The 26,168-nt window shown below is 33.2% G+C and overlaps 1 protein-coding gene across 4 annotated transcripts in view; it reads right to left on the bottom strand.

Moving 5' to 3' along the window:
- LOC136035539 (serine/threonine-protein phosphatase 6 regulatory ankyrin repeat subunit C-like) overlaps window positions 1-26,168 on the bottom strand; it is a 43,498-nt gene that overhangs the window by 13,723 nt on the left and 3,607 nt on the right. The window contains exon 3 of one of the 4 annotated variants that reach the window (XM_065717390.1): window positions 10,956-14,328. The exons of 1 other annotated variant lie outside the window; for it this stretch is intronic. In XM_065717390.1, coding sequence (XP_065573462.1) covers window positions 11,564-14,209 — 2,646 coding nt within the window. In that variant the 5' untranslated portion in view covers window positions 14,210-14,328 and the 3' untranslated portion in view covers window positions 10,956-11,563. Of the gene's footprint in view, window positions 1-10,955; window positions 14,329-20,052; window positions 20,148-23,324; window positions 23,345-26,168 lie in introns of those variants that run through there. 2 more of the 4 variants (XR_010619465.1, XR_010619466.1) reach the window with 2 other exon arrangements.

Consider the following 26,168-nt stretch of genomic DNA (forward strand, 5'->3'; position numbering starts at 1 on the left):
AGAAAGCCTACATTTTAATACATGACGTCACATTCAATATGACGTCTTATCTTCAATATATAAAGACGTCTTATCTTCTATATACGCTTGCAGCTGACAAATATAATGAAACAAGAAGGTGTGTCAAGGAACCACCAGAGCACCACGAAACCAGGCTTGCAGCTAACAGAGATAGTAAAAAAGAAGGTGTGTTGAGGAGTCACCAGAGCAACGCGGAACCAGGCTTCCATCTGACAGAGAAAGTGAAAAAATAATGCGTGTCGATGCATTATAAAAGCAACGCGTGTATCAGCTTGAGACAAGATGTTAAAATCGGGACTATGTCTGAAATTTGTCCCTATTGTATGGCATTGAAATTTAATGGTGAAACAATGGGAATGTGTTGTGCCTCAGGAAAAGTTAAGCTTCCTCAGCAGGCTGCACCACCAGAGCCATTGAAATAATTGCTTACTGGGTATACGTCTGAATTGAATCGTTTTTTTTTTTTTTTTATCAAACATCAGGAAATATAACTCGTGTTTCCAAATGACGTCGTTTGGTGCCAAAATTGAAGATCAAGGTCATTTTATGCCTACTTTCAAAGTAAAAGGGCAAATTTATCGTAGACGAGGCTCTCTTCTACCATTCGCAGGCGAGCATCACAAATTTTTGAAACTGTACTTCATCAGTGATAGCAATGCTGAATTGGATGCACGTTGCAGAATTTCTCCTGGTGTTGAAAGGATAATCGTTTTCCAGTTGCAACATTTTTCCACAATAATAATAATTTAGTGCGTCATTTTAAAACAGCAATCGACTCGAAGCCTACTGATATGCATGAAATTGTTATTGTTTCTTACCTCGAGAAATCAATCTGTATTGGTGAAACAATCAGTTGACAAGAATTGCTGAAACTCATCGATGCGACGATGCCTTGCAATAACCAATCATTTATGGGGATGGAGCCGACCTATATCACTTTAATATTAAATTGATAAATCCAGCCACAAACAAAGAAATGGATAAGAAATGCAGCGCATTGAAATATTATGGCTACAGAATAATGATTCGTCATAATGAAGATAATTATATTTTAAAATGCCGTCAATTGTTTCACCAATACATCGTTGATATTTATGCAAAGATTGAATCAGAACGATTGCTATTCTTCTCTCTGAGTCAGACCAAGCTCCGCTCTGAATGATGCATTCATTTGCGAGATGCAGTTGTAAATAACGGTAATACTGCTAACATTGGAAGAGTAACGATTTTACCTTCGTCATACGCTGGTAATCCGCGTCATATGCATGAGTATGCTGAAGATGCTATTGTCTATGTTCGTCTCTATGGTCGTCCAGATTTATTTATTACACTAGCTGTTGGGGTGGCGCTTCGCGCCACCCCAACACCTAGTTGGTGAGGGCACTTCGCGCCCCCCAAGCCCCCCCGCGCGCGTAAGTCGTTACGCGCCATATTAGTTACGCGCCATTGTAGTTGTGTCCCTGTGTCCCACCTGTAAATATATATATATATATATATATATATATATATATATATATATATATATATATATATATATATATATATACTAGCTGTTGGGGTGGCGCTTCGCACCACCCCAACACCTAGTTGGTGGGGCGCTTCGCGCCCCCCCCAAGCCCCCCCGCGCGCGTAAGTCGTTACGCGCCATATTAGTTACGCGCCATTGTAGTTGTGTCCCTATGTCCCACCTGTGAATATAGATAGATATATATATATAATATATATATATATATATATATATATATATATATATATATATATATATATATATATGTTTTTAACTACGTAAAACTTGCGAATATACAACATTCTTTGCTGTCCCATTGTCTGTGCATATAAATAGATTGTCAGGTTTACCGACTCTTGAACATGCAACATATAATGGTCCATGGGAAAACAATCCGTATTCAGATCTATACCTCATGATTCTAATGATTGCCCTTGAGCTTTGTTGATGGTGATTGCTAATCGACCATTCCCTGAGTCGCCATCGTCATTTATATATCCCCCTGTGCACCCCGGCGTCCCCTTTGTAGTTATGTCCCTGTGTCCCGGTCGTCATTTATATTCCCTGTGTCCCGGTCGTCATTTGTGTCCCGGTGTTCCAGTCTGTGATTTCTCTTTGAGTGTCCCGGGCGTCATTTATATTCCTTGTGTCCCGGTCGTCATTTATATCCCCCTGTGCCCCCCGGCGTCCCCATTGTAGTTGTGTCCCTGTGTCCCGGTCGTCATTTATATTCCCTGTGTCCCGGTCGTCATTTGTATCCCGGTGTCCCGGTCTGTATATACATTCGTTTTTTAGTTTTGTTTTTCTCCTTTATTTTTTTCCTTTTTTCTTTTTTAGTTTATTTAGATTTTTAGATTTTTTAGTTTTTTTATTAGTTTTTAGTTTTTTTGTAGTTTTTACCATTTTTTTAGTTTTTTTTTTTACTTATGTCCTGGTCGTCATTTATACTCCCTGTGTCCCGGTCGTCATTTGTGTCTCGGTGCTTTGTTGATTGCTAATTTATATTATATTTATATTTATATTTTTTATATTTATTAATATTTTTTTAGTTTTCTTTTTCTCTTATTTTTCAGTTTTTTCCTTTTTTTAGTTTTTTCTTTTTTAGTTTTTAGTTTTTTTTTGTTTTTTACCTTTTTTTAGTTTTTTTTAGTTTTTTTAGTTTTTTAGCTTTTTTAGTTTTTTTATTAGTTCTTAGTTTTTTTTTTTAGTTTTTGCCTTTTTTTAGTTTTTTCAGTTTTTAGTTTTTTACCTTTTTTTAGTTTTTTTTAGTTTTTTAGCTTTTTTAGTTTTTTTTCTTTTTAGTTTTTTTTGTAGTTTTTACCTTTTTTAGTTTTTTTTCTTCTTTTGTATTAGTGTGAAATAATTCAGACGTCATATGCGGACAAACACGACGTCACTCGACAGACATAACCCACAAACAACTTATTTTTATATATATTTATTCATATTTTTTTAGTTTTCTTTTTCTCTTTTATTTTTCAGTTTTTTCCTTTTTTTTAGTTTTTTTCTTTTTTAGTTTTTAGTTTTTTTTAGTTTTTTACCTTTTTTTAGTTTTTTTTAGTTTTTTAGTTTTTTTATTAGTTTTTATTTTTTTTGTAGTTTTTGCCTTTTTTTATTTTTTTCAGTTTTTTTTTAGTTATTAGATTTTTACCTTTTTTAGTTTTTTTTAGTTTTTTAGCTTTTTTAGTTTTTTTTTCTTTTTAGTTTTTTTTGTAGTTTTTACCTTTTTTAATTTTTTTCTTCTTTTGTATTAGTGTGAAATAATTCAGACGTCATATGCGGACAAACATGACGTCACCTGATCCACAGATCCACACACAGACAACTTATTTTTATATATATAGATAGATACAGTTTCATTTCAGTTTTTCTTTCTTTTTTAGTTTTTTCTTTTCTTAGTTTTTTTCTTTTTTAGTTTTTCTTTTTTAAGTTTCTTCTTTTTATTGATTTGTTTTCTTCAATTTGTCAATGTTCATTCTAACATTGACACTTGGAAAAATCTTTACGTGCCAAGCAAGCTAAAGCTCCAACAATTTATAATAAACCTCAAATTTTGGTTATCTGTTTTAAGGTTTTCGAATTACCTTAATCTTTTGTCAAAATATATTGAAATATTTGTGCAATTCCCAGTTTTATTAGTTTTTTCTTTTTTTAGTTGTTTAGCTTTTTTTAGTTTTTTTTTCTTTTTAGTTTTTTACCTTTTTATTTTTTATTTTTTTTTACATTTTTTCTTTTTAAGTTTTTTCTTTTTTTTTTATTTTTAGTTTTTTTTGTTTTTTCTTTTTAGTTTTTTTTTAGTTTTTTACCATTTTTCTTTTTTCAGTTTTCTTTTTCTTCTTTATTTTTCAGACGTCATATGCAAACCATCAATACAAAAATACATACAACTTATTTTTATATTTAGATAAGATATAATCTGGCGTAACAGACATAGTGTAACAGACATAAAAGACAGACAACTTATTTATATATATATAGATTTTTATATATATAGATACAGTTTCTTCTTTAGTTTTTTTTCTTTTTTTCTTTTTTTTTAGTTTCTTCTTTTTATTGATTTTTTTTCTTCAGTTTGTCAATGTTCATTCTAACATTGACACTTGGAAAAATCTTTACGTGCCAAGTATTCTAAAGCTCCAACAATTTATATTAAACCTCAAATTTGGAGTATCTGTTTTAAGGTTTTCGAATTACTCTAATCTATTGTCAAAATATATTGAAATATTTGTGCAATTCTCAGGTTTTTTTTTAGTTTTTTCTTTTTTTCGTTTTTTAGCTTTTTTTAGTTTTTTTTAGTTTTTTATCTTTTTTATTTTTTTACGTTTTTTTCTTTTTAGGTTTTTTCTTTTTTATTTTTTTTTATTTTTTTTTTTTTAGTTTTTTTTTCAGTTTTTTACCATTTTGCTTTTTTCGAATTACTTTAATCTATTGTCGAAATATTTCGAAATATTTATGCAATTTCCAGTTTTTACATTCTAGTTTGTTTTCTTTTATATATATACTAGCTGTTGGGGTGGCGCTTCGCGCCACCCCAACACCTAGTTGGTGGGGGCGCTTCGCGCCCCCCCCCAAGCCCCCCCGCGCGCGTAAGTCGTTACGCGCCATATTAGTTACGCGCCATTGTAGTTGTGTCCCTATGTCCCACCTGTGAATATAGATAGATATATATATATATATATCTTCTATATATATAAAAATAAGTTGTCTGTCTGTGGATGTGTGGATGGATGTGTCAGGTGACGTCACCTGAAAAAACTGGATCAGGTGACGTCAAAACTGAAAAAACTAAAAAAGGCAAAAACTACAAAAAAAACTAAAAACTAATAAAAAAAATAAAAAAGCTAAAAAACTAAAAAAACTAAAAAAAGGCAAAAACTACAAAAAAAACTAAAAACTAATAAAAAGCTAAAAAACTAAAAAAACTAAAAAAAGGCAAAAACTACAAAAAAAACTAAAAACTAATAAAAAAAAATAAAAAAGCTAAAAAACTAAAAAAACTAAAAAAACTAAAAAAAAGGTAAAAAACGAAAAAAACTAAAAACTAAAAAAAACTAAAAAAAAAGGAAAAAACTGAAAAATAAGCTAAAATAAAGGTAAAAACCAATAAAAAACTAAAAAAAAAACTGAAAAAAACTAAAAAAAGGCAAAAACTACAAAAAAAACTAAAAACTAATAAAAAAAGTAAAAAAGCTAAAAAACTAAAAAAACTAAAAAAACTAAAAAAAGGTAAAAAACTAAAAAACATAAAAAATAAAAATAAAATAAAAAAAAGGAAAAAACTGAAAAATAAGCTAAAATAAAGGTAAAAACCAATAAAAAACTAAAAAGAAAAAAAGGAAAAAACTAAAAAAATTTTCATCTAAAAAATTAAAAAAACTAAAAAAGGTAAAAACTAAAAGAACTAAAAAAGAAAAAAATAAATGACGAAACTCAAAGAGAAAGCGACCAGGACAAAAGGAATGTTCGATTAGCAATCAACAAAGCACCGGGACACAGGGAGTATAAATGACGACCAGGACATAAGTAAAAAAAAAAAACTATCTACATATATAAAAATAAGTTGTCTGTGGATCTGTGGATCGTGGATCAGGTGACGTCACCTGAAAAAACTGGATCAGGTGACGTCAAAACTGAAAAAACTAAAAAAAGGCAAAAACTACAAAAAAAAACTAAAAACTAATAAAAAAAAATAAAAAAGCTAAAAAACTAAAAAACTAAAAAAGGCAAAAACTACAAAAAAACTAAAAACTAATAAAAAAGCTAAAAAACTAAAAAAACGGCAAAAACTACAAAAAAAACTAAAAACTAATAAAAAAAATAAAAAAGCTAAAAAACTAAAAAAACTAAAAAAACTAAAAAAAGGTAAAAAACTAAAAAAACTAAAAACTAAAAAAAACTAAAAAAAAGGAAAAAACTGAAAATAAGCTAAAATAAAGGTAAAAACCAATAAAAAACTAAAAAAAAACTGAAAAAACTAAAAAAAGGCAAAAACTACAAAAAAACTAAAAACTAATAAAAAAAGTAAAAAAGCTAAAAAACTAAAAAAACTAAAAAAACTAAAAAAACTAAAAAAGGTAAAAAACTAAAAAAATAAAAAATAAAAAAAAAATAAAAAAAAAGGAAAAAACTGAAAAATAAGCTAACATAAAGGTAAAAACCAATAAAAAACTAAAAAGAAAAAAAGGAAAAAACTAAAAAAAATTTTCATCTAAAAAACTAAAAAAAACTAAAAAAGGTAAAAACTAAAAGAACTAAAAAAGAAAAAAATAAATGACGACACTCAAAGAGAAAGCGACCAGGACAAAAGGAATGTTCGATTAGCAATCAACAAAGCACCGGGACACAGGGAGTATAAATGACGACCAGGACATAAGTAAAAAAAAAAATTAACAAAACTAAAAAGAAGGTAAAAACTACAAAAAACTAAAAAGAAAAAAAAACTAAAAACTAATAAAAAAACTAAAAATCTAAAAATCTAAATAAACTAAAAAAGAAAAAAAAAGGAAAAAAATAAAGGAGAAAAACAAAACTAAAAAACGAATGTATATACAGACCGGTACACCGGGATACAAATGACGACCGGGACACAGGGAATATAAATGACGACCGGGACACAGGGACACAACTACAACGGGGACACCGGGGGAAACAGGGGGATATAAATGACGACCGGGACAAAAAAACTAAAAAGAAAAAAAAACTAAAAACTAATAAAAAAACTAAAAAATCTAAAAATCTAAATAAGCTAAAAAAGAAAAAAAAGGAAAAAAATAAAGGAGAAAAACAAAACTAAAAAACGAATGTATATACAGACCGGGACACCGGGATACAATGACGACCGGGACACAGGGAATATAAATGACGACCGGGACACAGGGACACAACTACAACGGGGACACCGGGGGAAACAGGGGGATGTAAATGACGACCGGGACACCGGGACAGGAATGGTCGATTAGCAATCACCATCAACAAAGCTCAAGGGCAATCATTAGAATCATGAGGTATAGATCTGAATACAGATTGTTTTCCCATGGACCATTATATGTTGCATGTTCAAGAGTCGGTAAACCTGACAATCTATTTATATGCAAAGACAATGGGACAGCAAAGAATGTTGTATATTCGCAAGTTTTACGTAGTTAAAACCATATATATATATATATATATATATATATATATATATATATATATATATATATATATATATATATATCTATCTATATTCACAAGTGGGACATAGGGACACAACTACAATGGCGCGTAACTATTATGGCGCGTAACGACTTACGCGCGCGGGGGGGCTTGGGGGGGCGCGAAGCGCCCCAACCAACTAGGTGTTGGGGTGGCGCGAAGCGCCACCCCAACAGCTAGTATATATATATATATATATATATGTTTTTAACTACGTAAAACTTGCGAATATACAACATTCTTTGCTGTCCCATTGTCTGTGCATATAAATAGATTGTCAGGTTTACCGACTCTTGAACATGCAACATATAATGGTCCATGGGAAAACAATCCGTATTCAGACCTATACCTCATGATTCTAATGATTGCCCTTGAGCTTTGTTGATGGTGATTGCTAATCGACCATTCCCTGAGTCGCCATCGTCATTTATATATCCCCCTGTGCACCCCGGCGTCCCTTTGTAGTTATGTCCCTGTGTCCCGGTCGTCATTTATATTCTCTGTGTCCCGGTCGTCATTTGTGTCCCGGTGTTCCAGTCTGTGATTTCTCTTTGAGTGTCCCGGGCGTCATTTATATTCCTTGTGTCCCGGTCGTCATTTATATCCCCCTGTGCCCCCCGGCGTCCCCCATTGTAGTTGTGTCCCTGTGTCCCGGTCGTCATTTATATTCCCTGTGTCCCGGTCGTCATTTGTATCCGGTGTCCCGGTCTGTATATACATTCGTTTTTTAGTTTTGTTTTTCTCCTTTATTTTTTTCCCTTTTTCTTTTTTTCTTTTTTAGTTTATTTAGATTTTTAGATTTTTTAGTTTTTTTATTAGTTTTTAGTTTTTTTGTAGTTTTTACCATTTTTTTAGTTTTTTTAGTTTTTTTTTTTACTTATGTCCTGGTCTTCATTTATACTCCCTGTGTCCCGGTCGTCATTTGTGTCTCGGTGCTTTGGTTGATTGCTAATTTATATTATATTTATATTTATATTTTTTATATTTATTAATATTTTTTTAGTTTTCTTTTTCTCTTATTTTTCAGTTTTTTCCTTTTTTTTTAGTTTTTTCTTTTTTAGTTTTTAGTTTTTTTTGTTTTTTACCTTTTTTTAGTTTTTTTAGTTTTTTAGCTTTTTTAGTTTTTTTATTAGTTTTTAGTTTTTTTTTAGTTTTTGCCTTTTTTTAGTTTTTTCAGTTTTTTTAGTTTTTAGTTTTTTACCTTTTTTTTAGTTTTTTTTTAGTTTTTTAGCTTTTTTAGTTTTTTTATTTTTAGTTTTTTTTTGTAGTTTTTTACCTTTTTTAGTTTTTTTTCTTCTTTTGTATTAGTGTGAAATAATTCAGACGTCATATGCGGACAAACACGACGTCACTCGACAGACAGACAGACAGACATAACCCACAAACAACTTATTTTTATATATATTTATTCATATTTTTTTAGTTTTCTTTTTCTCTTTTATTTTTCAGTTTTTTCCTTTTTTTTAGTTTTTTTCTTTTTTAGTTTTTTTTAGTTTTTTACCTTTTTTAGTTTTTTTTAGTTTTTTTAGTTTTTTAGCTTTTTTAGTTTTTTTATTAGTTTTTATTTTTTTTGTAGTTTTTGCCTTTTTTTATTTTTTTCAGTTTTTTTTTAGTTATTAGATTTTTACCTTTTTTTAGTTTTTTTTAGTTTTTTAGCTTTTTTATTTTTTTTTTCTTTTTAGTTTTTTTTGTAGTTTTTACCTTTTTTAGTTTTTTTCTTCTTTTGTATTAGTGTGAAATAATTCAGACGTCATATGCGAACAAACATGACGTCACCTGATCCATCCACAGACAGACAGACAACTTATTTTTATATATATAGATAGATAGATAGAAGATATAATCTGGCGTAACGGACATACAACTTATTTTTATATATATAGAAGATATATATATATATATATATATATATATATATATATATATATATATATATATATATATATATATATATATATATATTATATCTATCTTCTATATATATAAAAATAAGTTGTTTGTCTGTCTGTCGACTGACGTCATTAGGATTGAGCTGTATGTCGTCATGAAGTTAGTTGTCGTCATGTTTGTTATGACGACGACATGTTTGTCAACTGATGAAATTACAGATCGGAACACCGGGACACAAATGACGACCAGGACAACAGGAAACAGGGAATATAAATGACGACCGGGACACTCAAAGAGAAATTACAGACCGTGACACCGGGACACAAATAACGACCGAATCTATCTATATACATAAAAACTACCGTTGGGGGACATATAAATAGATTGTCAGGTTTACCGACTCTTGAACATGCAACATAAAAAAAAAACTAAAAACTGAAAAACAAAAAAAAACTAAAAAAAGGAAAAAAACTGAAAAATAAAGGAGTGATTTGTGTCTCGGTGTCCCGGTCTGTAATTTCTATTCAAACAATCCCTGTGTCTCAGTCGTCAATTATATATCCTGCCTGTGCCCCCGGCGTCCCCGTTGTAGTTGTGTCCCTGTGTCCCGGTCGTCATTTATATTCCCGGTCGTGATTTGTGTCCGGATGTCCCAGTCTTTAATTTTTTTTTGAGGTTTCTTTATTTTTCAGACGTAAATACATATCGCCCAACCTTTGTATTTTACTAAAATCTGGTAGGCATTGATGACCTTATCCAAGTCAAAATCCCAAACCCAATCATCATCGCTATCATTTTCAGTTTTGATACGTTTTGACTCTCGCTGTCCAGGTGGATTTTCATCTAACTGCGCGGTTTTTCGTTCTTTAGCCGCAAGCTTTTTGGCATAAACCCTTTGAGCAGATTCCTTGGCTGTTTCTTCTGCCATTGTAGGATTTATACTAAAATTTCTCTTTGAATTAACTATTTGAGCAGCTTCCTCGGCTGTTTCTTCTGTCATTTTAAGATCTATACTAAACATTCCTCTTATGCCAAGCTTGCTAAAGCTCAAAAATTTATAATAAACCTCAAATTTTAGGTATCTGTTTTAAGGTTTCCGAATTACTCTAATCTATTGTTAAAATATTTCGAAATATTTATGCAATTCCCAGTTTTTACATTTTAGTTTGTTTTCGTTTATATATATAGAAGATATGATCTGGCGTAACGGACAGACAACTTATTTTTATATATATAGATATATATATATATATATATATATATATATATATATATATATATATATATATATATATGTGTGTGTGTGTGTGTGTTTTTAACTACGTTAAACTTGGGAATATACAACATTCTTCGTTCTCCCATTGTCTGTGCACATAAATCGATTGTCAGGTTTACCGACTCTTAAACATGCAACATATAATTGTCCATGGGAAAAACAATCCGTATTCAGATCTATACCTCATTATTCTAATGATTGCCCTTGATATAGATATTTATATCATTTATTGATATATTGATATATTATTGATATATTTATCGATATATATATATATTATAGTAGCTGTTGGGGTGGCGCTTCGCGCCACCCCAACACCTAGTTGGTGGGGCGCTTCTCACCCCCAAGCCCCCCCGCACAAGTAAGTCGTTACGCACCATTGTAGTTGTGTCCCTGTGAATAGAGATAGATATATATATATATCTATATATATATATATATATATATATATATATATATATATATATATATATATATATATATATATATATATATATATATATATATATATATATGTTTTTAACTACGTAAAACATGCAAATATACAACATTCTTCGCTGTCCCATTGTCTGTGCATATAAATAGATTGTCAGGCTTACTGACTCTTGAACAAGCAACATATAACTGTCCATGGGAAAAACAATCCGTATTCAGATTTATACCTCATTATTCTAATGATGTGTCCCTGTGTCCCGGTCGTCATTTATATTCTCTGTGTCCCGGTCGTCATTTGTGTCCCGGTTTGTAATTTCTCTTTGAGTGTCCCGGTCGTCATTTATATTCCCTGTGTCCCGGTCGTCATTTGTGTCCCGGTGTCCCGGTCTGTAATTTCTATTCGAAAAATCCCTGTGTTCCGGTCTCTTTGAGGTTCCCGGTCGTCATTTATATTCCCTGTGTCCCGGTCGTCATTTGTGTTCCGGTATGAAATTTCATCAGTTCACAAACATGACGTCAGTCGACAAACAACTTCATGACGCATACAGCTCAATCCTTATAATGACGTCAGTCGACACACAAACATGACGTCACTCGACACACACACAAAGACAACTTATTTATATATATATAGAAGATAGATAGATAGATAGATTCTTAAACCACTACACTCTTAGAATATCTTTCAATCATTAAAGCAATAAGTTTATGTCAGAAACTGTTAATGATACCACTCATTCTCAACTGTTGTCATGAGGCTCAGAAGCATCGATCAAATTGTTCAAGCTTTCATTGTTCAGATAGCTCAGTATTTGTTCAGAACATTCATGTGGTAACTCAGCAAATCTATTAAAGAGAAAATGTAAGCTTCTATTGGCTAGTTCAAGTAACACTTTCCTTTCTATACTCTTTCTGAAATGGCTAGCTATTATGGTTTTACATATTGGAAATTTTGCCTCCCAGTTGGCTGATTTCAGTAAACTTTTCAAAGAATTTTCATTCATTGTGTATAATTCTATTAAGCTTATTCCTTTAATGAAAATGTCATAGAACGAAATATTACAAAATATTATTTCACTCTTCATTTGCTCTAGCTCTCTTTTACATTGACCCCATTTTGAACAGGAAAGAACCTGGACCAAAAGAGATTTGTTTCTTTTAGTTACATATAAATTTGCCGCAATCATTTTTAATACGTGGTATGCAAGATATAAAGCAAGATCATCAGCAACAAGATATAAAGCAAGATCAAACGCTGTCTGGTAATATTTATTCGTAATATTTATGTCAGCTCCATGCTTCAGAAGAGCTGCAACAACATGAAGTGCTGTCATGTCATCCTTGTCTCTATACTTTTCATAGTATAAGGTTTCTGATCCCGGCATACATGATAATTGTACATTTAAAACTGCTTTATGAAGAGGATTTCCACCATGAATATCTCTTACATTAACATCCGCGCTAGACTTTAAAAGACATTCAACAGTTTTTGGGTGCCCAAATAAAGCTGCTAAATGAAGCGGACTCTCACCATTATTATTTTTTATATTAACATCAGCACCAAACTTTAAAAGACATTGAACAACAGTCTGTGAACATCCACTTTTAGCTGCTACATGAAGTGGACTTTCACCCTTACTGATTACTCTACAAAAACCACCGCCAATAAATCGATTAAAATGAATTGGACCTCGGTCATTAATATTTCTTGCATTAACATCTGCACCAGACCGTAAAAGGCATTCAACTGTTTGTGAGCATTCAAGAACAGCTGCTAAATGAAGTGGACTTCTGTCATTAATGTCTCTTGCATTAACATCCGCACCACACCTTGAAAGACATTCAGCTGTTTGTGTGTGTCCACAAAGAGCTGCTAAATGAATTGGACTTCTGTCATTAATGTCTCTTGCATTAACATCCGCACCACACCTTGAAAGACATTCAGCTGTTTGTGTGTGTCCACAAAGAGCTGCTAAATGAAGTGGACTTCTGTCATTAATGTCTCTTGCATTAACATCCGCACCACACCTTGAAAGACATTCAGCTGTTTGTGAGTTTTCATGAAAAGCAGCTAAATGAAGTGGACTTTTGCCATTAGTGTCTCTTGCATTAACATCCGCACCAGACCTTAAAAGACATTCAGCTATTTGTGAGTGTCCACAAAAAGCTGCTAAGTGAAGTGGACTCTCATCCCAAATATTTTTTATATTAACATCAGCACCAAACCTTAAAAGACATTTAACAACAGTCTGTGAGCATCCACTTGTTGCTGCTAAATGAATTATTCTTTCACTATTAATATTTCTTGCATTAACATCAGCACCTTTACCTAAAACCATCTTATTAACTTCCCAGTAACCAGTAATAGCTGCCAAATGAAGTGGACTTTGTTTATAAAAGTCTCTTGCATTAACATCCGCACCAGACCTTAAAAGACATTCAGCTATTTGTGAGTATCCACGAAAAGCTGCTAAATGAAGTGGACTTTTGTTATATTTTGTCATTGCATTAACATCCGCACCAAACTTGAAAAGACATTCAACAACAGTCTGTGAGCATCCACTTGTTGCTGCTAAATGAAGTGGACTTTCACCATTATCATTTCTTATATTAACGTCTGCACCAAACTTTAAAAGACATTCAACAACAGTCTGTGAGCATCCACTTATTGCTGCTAAATGAAGTGGACTTTCACCATTATTATTTCTTATATTAACGTCTGCACCAAACTTTAATAGACATTCAACAACAGTCTGTGAGCATTTACTTGAAGCTGCTAAATGAAGTGGACTTTTGCCATAAATATCTCTTGCATTAACATCAGCACCTTTATCTAAAACCATCTTAATAACTTCGAAATCACCACTAATAACTGCCAAATGAAGTGGCGTATCAGTAAGCTTTTCGTTTTCAATGTTGACTTTGCAATCATAATTTAAAAGTAATTTAGCAATTGCTGTATTTTTGTTAATCAAAGCCTGACGCAGTAGCACGTATCCATCTGACCATTTTTTGATGCTAGAATTCCCAAAAGAGTTTATTAGCTCCTTTGCTCTTTCTAGGTCCCCTTCATAAACTGCACGCCTAAAGCTATCAGCTACTTCGAACATGGCAACTTCCCTTCTTTTTTCCAATTGTTGCTTGTCCTCCAATCCTTGCTCTTCTAAATATTGATCGACTTCATTGCTCTGCGGCAGTGTACATTTACCCAGTGTTCTTTCATCTTCAGAATAACGCGAAGCTGTTTTCTTATCCCACTCTTTCACATTCAAGCTGGTTCCCTTGATATTCATTTTTTCAGAAGTATTCAGTTTCTTGTCTTTTTCTTCCATCTTTGAGCATGCTCCCATTTCATATCCTCTATGTTTTAAATTTGTCTTAAACATTGATTTGAACTTTATCAAATATAATCAATAACTGAACCACACCTTGTAGATTCTGATTTATATGGTAAAGATGACGCCATGTTTATCACACTGCTTTGATGCTCACATAATGAAGTCACCTACAAATATAAAAGGCTCCATGGAGGTTGTAATGACATCATATAAAAAATTACATCATAACATTGAATTGAATTGAATTTATTTCTAACCCATTATAATACACATGAAAAACGGAGTAAAATGTGAATAAAAGAAAAGAGGAAAAAGAAAATGACCTAAAAAACTACACAAAAAACTTTGCAACACTTCACCTTACTTAAAAACAATTAAAACATACAAAAGCAAAACATTCATTGAATCAAAATAGCTCTCCATGGGTGCCGACCAATTCTACTATTATAAGCTTCTATGATTTTTCTGATAGAAGCATTCGGGTCTATGATGCTTGACCATGGTGGAAGGGCAAGCAGGTATTTGGCATACCGGAAATAGATTCGCCGAAGCTCCTTCGTCTCGGTTATCGTAAACGTACGCCAAAAAGGTGCAAGGTATAAGAAATTCGGGAGTGCAGAAGCATTGTAGAGTTTCGCTAGCAGTTTACGGTTGAGTCGAAGTTTGTTTGCTACCAAGCTTCCGTATGCAGCTGCTGTTCGACGTTGGAAATGAAGGATCAAGAGCCTTCTTGTTGCTTTAAGAGTGTCACCGATAGGAAGCCCTAAATATTTCATTTGTGATTTTGGGGAAACTGGCGCGCCGTCAAGATTAATAGTAAATCCTGCTCGAGTTTCAACCCTGTTGAACAGAACCACGTCCAATTTTTATCTATTGAATGTAAGGTTAATCTTAGCATATTCTTTACTTAAAATAGCAAAATTTCTTTCGAACGACTGTACTGTTCGACTAGGGTTAAAAATATCATCTGCATAAGCGATAAGTGACACATCAATCCCTTTTAAAATACACGAAGGAACTGCGCTGGATTGGGCGTTCAGGATACAGTTATTAAAGGCAACTGGAAAGGTAAGGGCACCCTGTCTGACACCTCGACGGACTGGAATAATGAAACGTGTTATGGTCCCATCAGGTAGCCTGATTACAACAGCAAGATGGTTATACATATCATACAAAGCACGAATGGCAGACGTGTCAACTCCCCTTTTATATAGCTCAAGGAGAATTTGTGCGTGAATCAGAGAGTCAAAAGCATGGCTTACATCATGACTCCCTAGGACGAGCGAATCACCAGACTTATCAACATCTATAAGTATTGACGATAGTGCAGTAAGCGCGTGGGCACACCCTAGGCCTTTTTGGAAGTCAAACTGATATGGCGGCATGTAGCATTTATTTGTAAGTTCTGGCATTACGAGTGTTTCAAAAATCTTGCAGAAAGTAGTAGCAACTATAATAGGGCGATATGAAGAACACTCATTCAGCGATTTATTTTTTTTTTGGAGAAGGAGAAAGACGACCAGAAAAGAACGAGGTTGGAACTATTCCAGTTGTGAACACCATTTGGATTATGAGATCAAGGTGACAAAGTAGTAGGGGACTTCCAAGAAGAATGTGTTTAGCACAAATATTATCTGTACCCCTCGAAAAAGGTTTCTTAATTTTTTGCGCAGAATTCATAATATCAGACAGTGAAACAATAAACGTGGGTACAGTCTTTTTTGACAGTATCCGATTGAGATCACATTTAAGGGGATATTCTAATTTGGAATCAGGTTCTGAAAACTCTTTCAAAAAATGCTGTTGCCAGGCCTCAGTAGAGATATGAGCTGACGGAGCGTTTCTTTCACTTTGGTTGCGGGTCAAACTTTGCCACAGAAGCGTCGGATTGCTCATTATCTTTTCTGAAAAATCAGAACGAATAGCGGCTCTATGTTTTTGCAGTTCTTTGGAAAAATGGCGCTTTGTGGAAATCCGTATTTGGTTCACTATGCCGTTCTTGGGTCTCCCGCATTCTATCCATATGCCTAGCCAAAATTTTTCCTTCTGGCAGGCTTCAACAAGGGATGGGTTCCCAGACCAGCCCTTAACTTGTGACCCAGTACGGACTCTGGATCGAGGGACAAAGTGTGATTCTGCTTGTAGTAGCGCATGCAAAATAAGTGACGAGTACATATTTAGTTTTAGACGAATTTCAGACGTGGGAATAGGTACTGATGTTTGGAGCAAGTCAAAAGGTATTTTTATCTTCGAAAGTAGATTATCAAGCCAGTAATGATCCTGAGTCAAATCGGTTTTACTCCATTCAATGATTGTTGTCCATTTTGAAGGTCGATTTGCGCGCATTCGATAAAATGGTGCACTAATTCGGAACGATAGCGGTAAATGGCTGATTCGGAAGCGGTAGCGGTAACATTGTGATGAAGTGATATGAATAGCGAAGTGGGCACAAAATATCATTGAAAATTTTAAAACAAAATTAATGGGAATTTCTAAAGCTATACGTAAACTATCAAAAAAGCGTCAGATCGACATGAAAACTCTGCAATTGAAATTTTCTTTATCAAAAACTTCAAACAAAAAAAATACAGCACTCTCCCTCCCCTTGAACATCAAGGAATAAACTTTTTGCTTGGGTAGCGCTGACACGTCCTTTTTTTCTTTTTTTCACTACTAGAGGGGCACCAGAAAAATTTAGTTAGTTATTGAAGGGCTCATTTGAAATGGAATAGCTAAACATGATTTTCGTATTTTAAAAAAAAAGAAAAAAAATGCCAATATCAACACGCTCTGTTTTCGAATAAGGGATCTCATTTCTTTTATCCACCATTATCATTGCTCTATGCTTCACAGAGCAAGAGTCTCTATCTATTGGAAACAGTCTACTTTTCCACTAAAACAAAACTCTTGGTAATGATCAATTAGTCAACTAATTACTACTCATGTAAAAAATAAAAATAAAAAGCACACAAATGTAAATAAGAAACGCATGAACGAACTGAAGAACATATCTCTAATAAGGTGGAATTGCAGCAATATATTTTCATCATCTCCCCACGGCCATTCTCTAGAACTATTTAAACTGTCTAATGTCATAACTTTTTCATCAATAACTTCTTTTGGTAAAGTTCCTAATGTAAAATATATTTTCCCTTTACTTTTTTTTAAGTCCCATTTAGAAATAAAATAATCAAATTTTTTAGCTTTTGTAAGTAAGTTGACTTAGAAATGAAAAATCTTCACCAACAACAAATCTTCACAAAATTTTGTATGCTTTTTATTATCAATATTTTAATTAAAGGGAAAAGATATAATTCATCTGGTGATTGTCGATAAACTCATGTTAACTCGTTGGTGCCAATGACAAATCACTTGCAATAGGAAATATGTAAAAAGGTGGATTCCCCTTACGGTATCATTTTTAATAGATTTGGTCTCTGATCCTCAGCCAGACTTATGAAAGTAGACATATTTTGAATCAAGGTTAAACGAGGAAATTTCCTCACTATTCATGAGAGAAAAACGAACTTTGTTTTTGTTTTATATATAATAATTCAATTAATTGATTTATTTGATTTGATTACCATCAGTGGTGTTTCTGGACTCTCTTGCACCACGGGCAAAATTATAATTAGTATTTCCGTCCCCATATTTCTAATAAAATTTTCAGTTCCAATTAAAACAAATATTAACAACATTTTTGTTTATTAAAACAAATTCGTTTATTTAATTTTCACTTTAGCCCATGATTCCCAACGGGGTGCATGCAGGCCCCACCAGTGGAGCATGGTAATATTTTGGTGGCTAATGAGAGTGGGAACACTCTTTGGCAGACCATACTTTAGAACCTTAATTTTGAGAATATAATTTTCTAATTTTAAATTTCAAAGACAAATACGTGATAGTATTGTGATAATATCGACTATTGTATAAAAGGTGTTTTATGCAGACAATACTTTTGATTATCATAAAATAGTTCTAGAGGACGAAAAATTCATACTATGGTGGAAAGAGAAGGGCCTTGAGGAGAGGGCAATCTTTTTCATAGACGGAATAATTTCTGTTCGTTTTAGGTTTTGATGTTGCTCCTTGCTTTCAGTTGAAAAAATAATTTTTTACTTCCTGATAGTTTTAAACAATACCAGGAAATCCGGCTCTTCTCCATGAAATTTGTTCCACATAAAATGACTCCTCCCCCTGGAAAATTCCTGCCAAACGATTCCATTCTAGCTGACAATTTCCTGCGAACGATTCCAAGTCAAATTTTTTTTTAGCACACTTTCATTTGAAGGCTGTTTCTGAAAAATAGCCCCCCACCCTCAAGTAGAAAGTTGCTACCGCTGAAGGATTCACATATAAAATTTTGTCCCGTAGAAAAATCCCCTGTGAAGAATGTTTCCCTTAGGAAATCCCCTCCCCTACGGAGAGACATTTTAAACGATTCCAATCTAGTATAAGTTTCCCCTGGACGATTTTATCTTAACATCACTAAACGTAAAATTGAGTCAGCAAAAATGAAGTAAGACGAGTAAAAATAATTTTGTATAAGAAATCCAGCAAAGTCAAAGAGTATAAAACTTATTTTGGAAAGCTCACCCCCTGGAAACTTACCTCCCCATAGAACATTTACCCTGGGGAAAATCCCAAGAGCAAAAAATTCATCCCACCCACCCCTTAAATTGGCCTTATATTTCCCAATAACAAATGCTATGTGTAAATAATGGGCAAAATTCATAACTTACATAACTCCTAACTTACATACCTTTCCCCAGGCACTTTTGGGGGTTAGGTTAACTCCAAAGGTAAGGTTTCTGGATTTTTCAACTATGCAGAAAAAAATCTAAAAATTTTGATAATTTTGATCGAAGAGTTTTGAGTTTTGAGGAAGAAGGGGGTGGATAATCCCCCCTAAATCTTTTTGGTTCCTTGAAAAAGGCACTAGAGCTTTTGATTTCCGCTTGACTCAACCCTCTCCTTATATTCTAGGACTATTGGTTCAATGAGATCACCCCTAAGAAAAAAAAACTTACAAACAAATAAACATGCATCCGCAATCTTTCTTCAGGCAAAAAAAAAATTCCACATTTTTTGCAGATAAGAGCTTGGAACTTCCACAATAAGGAACTCAGATACTCTGAATTTGATGGTAGGATTTTCATTAAAATTTTTCAACTTTAAGGGGTGTTTGCCTCTTTTTTCCAAAATCAGGCAAATTTTCTCAGGCTCATTGCTTTTAAGAGGTTAATACTAAACTTAATGGATCCTATATAAATGGAATCAGCATTACACTCGAATCTCTTGATATATCTATTATTATCACAAGTCCATTTTTTAGAGTTTCGGTTACTATTGAGCTAAGTTGCTCCTAACTTACAGCTCGTTACTACGAACTGTTTGAAAAGCTCCCAAAAAGATTGATTCCCTAAATAAGCTTCATACCCTTATTCCAAAAAATTTGAAACAGGGACTTTATTCAAAAAGACCTCGTATGCAGCTATGCATTTTTTGGCACATATAGACGGAATCCTAATTTATTTTTGGCTTTAGAAATGGTGTTGGGCTATTCCCACCCCACCCCCCTCTCTCCTGTCCGCGAACAATCTCTTCCTAGGAAAGTTTTCCCCTGTGGAAAATTCACCCCAGAACAGCCCCCCCCCCCCCGCAGACAAGTACCACCGGAATATTCTTCCCATTGGGAAAGAACGGATTCTTGGATGTTATGTTTCACCTATATAAAGGGGGAATATGCTTATAAAAATAAATGTGGAATATATAGTGCAGAGCATACTATAATATTTATTTTTTTTTTTTTTTATTCTTTTTAATTCTTTTCTTTGTGTTTTGGGATGCTGGGGATTGAGTTGTCATAACAGGATAAGATAAAGGTTCAAAAAACTAATTTGCTTGCTTATTTGAAATAAGGAGTTACGACCATCTTATATTTTCTTGGTTCTGACTTGTGGCTTGACTCCGTGTTAAAATTAACCTAACAAAAAAAAAAAACGTACATCGACGGGAAAACTTTATGACTCCCGAGGTGAGAAATCGTCCGCAACTTTCCACGTGCAGGAGGAGGAAGGGATTTTTCAAAGGGGAGGGTAATTTATAGGGGATACACACAGGATGTCATGTGAGTTTAAAAATGCCGGGTTGTGGGCTGTGTTGTTCTGATATGGATTTACCAAAAAGGCCGCTTTGTAGGATAAAATGAATGTGCATTCATTTGTATTCTAACAGCCACAATTAGAACTCGTACATAATATGTTTTTTTTTTGCTATCAAATACCAAAAAAATAATAAAAAAGCAATCTAACTTCACAAAGCAGACTCTTAGCCTTAAAATTATGATTATGTTTATGAATTTGATATAACAAGTTGCATTACAAAGCTTTCCTGAACAAACTACATTTTACACTTAATAAAAAAAAAGCCAAGCTTTTAAAAATGGGGCAATATTCAAAAATAAAATTCCAATTTCTCATACAGAGAGCGTATACCTATAAGTATTTCATATGAGGTGATATATTGATACACTGTTTCTTGTTAACAGCACCAAAATGGTAAACAAAGCAAGAACTTACAGTATTTGAAATGTGTCACTTTTAGGGTACTCCAAAGCTTTTATCGAAAACTATGATTCTAGTCTTTGCTAAACTAACCTACAGAAGCATTTTTTTTTTTAATTAGCCCTCCAAAAGATTGAGTTTGATGCTCTGTTAACAATAAACACGCTTTGTTTAACAACAACATGTCGAACAGGCCTGTCCCTTTCTTTTCCCCTTAGAATAACCAACACATACAAAAGTATGAAACTGCTTTATGCTAAAAAAAAAAAAGCATTACGCTTTAATGGTAAAAATACCTTTTTTAGCTGCTCTCTCCTTCCCACGAACAATATTTGCATGTTAGCAGGGTTTTTTTTAATAAATGATATGTAAAATGTTAGAAACTACTTGGAAAATCTTAAGGTGAATCCCTATTTTAACTTAAGCTCAGTTTTTGGAAGAATAGTATTGATATTGTATGGTAATAGTACATAAGTATAAAAGAAAATAGTGTAGGGTAGTATAGTATATAGAATAGGAAATAAAATAATTTAGAAAAATAAATATAATAGAATAAAAAATAGAAGAGTATAAAAGAATGGCATTGGAAGAACTTAGTATTAGATATGAGAAGCTACTGTTTTGTGAAACAAAATCTCAAAAGCAGACTTTGTACCTTACACCAAGAAGAATTTATAGAATGGAAATTGAACAATACTTTTTTTTTCTAAATACTGGTCAAATTGACAAAAAAAAAATCAATTAATTTTCCATCTACTGCGCTTTTATTAACAAAAACTAATATATTTTTGCTTAATTATTTTCAAGATGTGAAAAAAAAATGAAACCATTTTTTTTTTTTTTTTTTTCATTTATTCAAAAATTATTTGAAAATAACAACATAGTACTTACTTTGCAATTTCGGTTATCATGAGAAGAATAGCATTAGAAATCTATTTCATTGATAACAAAAAATCCGAAATTCACAAGCATCCTTTTTTTTACTTTCGCACACTACCCTGCTGATAGACTGAACTATGCTTTTCCTTATACTGCTTTTTATACTGAATTTGTGCTTCTTTATGCTGTTTCATGTACTACACTTTTACTAAAAAAAAAAATCAGATAGTTTTTGTTTGATTTTTTTCCAAGATGTGAAAAAAATAAACCGAAATTTTGTTTTTTATTTTATTTTTATATTTTTAATTCATAGATTATTTGAAAATAACCTCCCCAGACCTTATTTTGCAATTTTTAGCATCATATGAAGAATAACATTAGAAATCTACCTTAGCCAATGGTAACCATCTTGCCATAAAATCTTTTTATAATCCATGTGGGAGTAAGGACAACCGAAGTATCTTGGAAGCAGAATTATCAGGTAATAATACCTTTATTTTTGGTGATTTTAATGCCCATAGTCCTCTCTGGGAACAATCAGCTGGTAGCAACAAAGCAGGGAGAGGAATAGAGTACATATTGTCCAATTTTCCAGACACCTTGATTTTCACTCCATTTGACTTTCAGACCAGGTATAATATTTCTTCTAACTCTTTCTCAACTATAGATTTGCTTCTAGGTCCTTCTTCATATTATGATCTAGTTCAGATGGTAAAGGTGTCGTCTCTTCAATCTGATCATTGTGCAATTCTTACATCATTTCAAGATTTATACTATACTCCCAAACCCTACGTCTCTACATTTATTAACTCCAAAGGTAATTGGTCCCTTTTTCGTGAGATGTTAAATGAAGTAAATTTGTCCTTTGTTTCTCCTAATTCTGATATTAATGCCATTGAGTCTAATCCGAGATGAATCCTGCTGGAGTCAGTTAAACTGGCAATTCCAATGACACGGTTGCATTTTTACAATGACTCCAAAAGCCCCAAGAATTGGTGGAATGATGAGTGTAGGGTTACAGTTCTGGCAAAAAGAAAGGCTCGTAAAATGTTTCAAAAGCACCCATCTTAGTCAACAGCAATCTCTTATAAGCAGTCATGTGCAAAGGTGAAACTACTTTGTAGGAGAGCTAAACAGAGTACATGGCAGAATTTCAGCTCAAGTTTCAGTTTTAGAACCATAATTTCAAAGGTCCACAATTTCATTAGCCAACTAAATAGTGGAAAGCAGCCTAATGATGACCGTAGATATGATATCATTCAGGATGGTTATCCAATTGTCTCAGATAAAAAGAAGGTAGATCTGTTTACTGATATTTTTAAAAATGATTGCTCAGATTTTCATCCCATTTGACTTCCTTTTTGTAATCTCCCTCTTACCTGTTCTTATAAGGGTACTCTGATGAAACCTTTCTCCCAAGATGAATTTTGTGTAGCACTTGATTTTCTTAGCATCAAGTCTTCCCCAGGCTATGATGGTATTTATATGAAGTGGATTCTTGAGTCCCCAAAGGTGGTTCAAACAGCCCTCTTAAGTCTTTATAATCTTATTTGTTCAAGTCAAAAGTTCCCAGATGCTTGGAAGACTGCTCAGGTATTTCTAGCTTTAAAACCTTCTTATTCATCTAGTGATCTTAAGTCTTACCGTCCTATATCGGTATTGCCTTCCTTCAGTAAAGTTCTGGAAAGGCTTGTCTTGTCAAGAATTGAGTGGTTTGCTGAAGTCAATAATCTCTTTCCTAGAGAACAAACAGGTTTCAGAAAAGGGCATAGCTCTTTAGATAACGTTACCCGGCTAGAAATTGATGTTTGTAACCCTCTTAAAATAAGACATGTCACAATGGCTGTTCTGTTTGACTGGTTGGATGCCTATGGAAATGTAGTTCACAATAAATTATTGGAAATCTTAATAAATCTTGACTTCCCTTATTCTTTTATAAGTTTTATAAAGTCTTTTCTAACTGATAGATATTCTTACGTTCAAGTAAATCAGTCTAGAGGTGAGCAATGTCCCATTACGAGAGGATTTCCTCAAGGTGCAATATTGAGCCCTCTTCTGTTCAACTTGTATGTTTCTGAATTTAAAGTATCTCATGCATCATTTGGCCTTTTTGCAGATAATTTGATTATTTGGAAGTTGGGAAGGGATATTGGCAAAAAGTCAAACTTCAGCGTAATGAGCGAGGGATTACGGAGGGGACAACCCTTTTCATATACGGATTCATATCTGTTCATTTTAAGTTTTAATGTCGCTCCTTACTTTCAGTTAAAAAAAACTAGTTTTTTTTTATTTAATTTCTGAACGTTTTTGAATTAATGCATGTTTGATTTTGGCTCTCCACACATAAATTATTAAAATGAAATTTGTATATTAATTCTTTTTTTGGCTACGGCTTTCTCTTAATTTTGATCAGACGATTTTGAGAAATAAGGGGTGGTTAAAGAGACCTAGTTGCCCTCCAATTTTTCGGTTACTTAAAAAGGCAACTAGAACTTTTAATTTTTAACCAACGTTTTTATTAGTAAAAAATATACGTAACTTAAGAATTAACTTACGTAACAAACTTTTTGATTCTTAGATTTTTATTATGTATATGAGGGGGTTTGTATCCTCGTTCATACCTCGCTCTTTACACTAAATCGTAAGTTTTGTCCCAATTCTTTAAGAATGACCCCTGAATCAGAAAGGCCGTAGAAAAAATAGTTGAAATTACTAAAAATACTTTAGCATAAAGGCGAGGTATTTGTCTCCTCCTAAATATCTCGCTCTTTATGCTAAAGTATTTTTAAAACCCCTCATATGCGTAATAATCTCTGTTCGTTTTAAGTTTCAATGCTACTCCTTACTTTCAATTGAAAAAACACTTTTTCATGTTTATTTTTCATTGTTTTTTTTTTATAGTAATGCTAGAAAATCTTAATTTTCCATTGAATTTCTCTTCCCCCAAGGAAAGATCCTCCCACATAGCCCCCTCCCCTCAACCCCACCCCCGAACCAAAAAAATCCCCCTGAAAACGTCTGTACACTTCCCAATAACCATTACTGTATGTAAACACTGGTCAAAGTTTGTAACTTGCAGCCCCTCCCCCAGGGACTGTGGGGGAGTAAGTCATTCCTAAAGACATAGTTATTATGGTTTACGACTATGCGGAACAAAATGCCTATCTCAAAATTTTGATCTGTTGACTTCGGGAAAAAAATGAACATGGGAGGGGATCTAGGTGCCCTCCAATTTTTTGGTCACTTAAAAAGGGCACTAGAACTTTTCATTTCCGTTAGAATGAGCCCTCTTACGACATCCTAGGACCACTTGTTCGATACGATGACCCCTGGGGAAAAGAAAAAAAACAAAAAAAAAAACAAATAAACACGCACACATGATTTGTCTTCTGTCAAAAAATACGAAATTCCACATTTTTGTAGATAGGAGCTTGAAATTTTTGCTATAGGGTTCTCTGATATGCCGAATGCGATGGTGTGATTTTCGTTAAGATTCTATGACTTTTAGGGGTGTTTTCCCCTATATCCAAAATAAGGCAAATTTTCTCAGGCTCGTAACGTTTGATGACAAAGACTAAATTTGATGAAACTTATATATTTAAAATCAGCATAAAAATCCGATTCTTTTGATATATCTTTTAGCATCAATATTCTGTTTTTGTTTTAGTTTCGTTTACTGTTGAGCCGGGTTGCCCCTTACTACAGTTCGTTACCACGAACTGTTTGATATATTCGTTCAAATATAGAATATGGGATTCAAATTTTTTCAGCTCGTCCTCCATCCTCATTCAAAATCCTTGAATCTTTACAAAATTCTGCTATTCGAATAGCTTTGGGTGTGCATAAGCATACTCCTCTGTCAAAGTTAAGAATATTGTCGGGATTGGTGTCCCTAAGTGAAAGAGCATCCAGTCTAAGGATAAAATATTTCTCGCAAATCCAGGCTTATGGAGCCAAGCATGCTGTATATGCACATACCTTTGCTGAGAAGTTATCCTGTCCCAATGCCCATTCATCATGGAATCAGTTTCAACTGGAGGTCCCAAACTGGAATCAACATTCGCTTTATGCATATCCCTTTACTGAGTCCCCCCACCCATGGGAAATGAGTCCTCCAAGCTGTCAAGTAGAACTTATCTCTATTAGTAAAGATTTGATTCCTAATTACGAGATCCAGACTATTTTGACTGAACAGATCTCAAAGGCGTACCCCAACTATAGAAAAATATATACAGATGGATCTGTCCAGAGGGAAAGAGCTGGAGCAGGAGCATGTATCCCATCTATGAATTTGAACATCTATTCTCCTCTCCCATTGGGAGCTTTTATCTTGTCTGCTGAATTATGTGCCATCCGCCTGGCCTTGGATGCACTTATAAATTATAACATGGAATCTGAAAATATACTCTGTCTCTTTACTCTGTCATTAGCAATAGCATTGCTAATGACAAGGATTTATATAATATTAGAAGACAGCTTCTTAATCTTAAGATCAAAGGAAATGAAGTTTATTTTCAACATGTTCCTAGTCATAAAGGCATTAAATATAATGAAATGGCTGA

This window comes from Artemia franciscana, chromosome 14 (assembly GCF_032884065.1).
Source record: "Artemia franciscana chromosome 14, ASM3288406v1, whole genome shotgun sequence".
In the NCBI taxonomy this organism is placed as follows: domain Eukaryota; kingdom Metazoa; phylum Arthropoda; class Branchiopoda; order Anostraca; family Artemiidae; genus Artemia; species Artemia franciscana.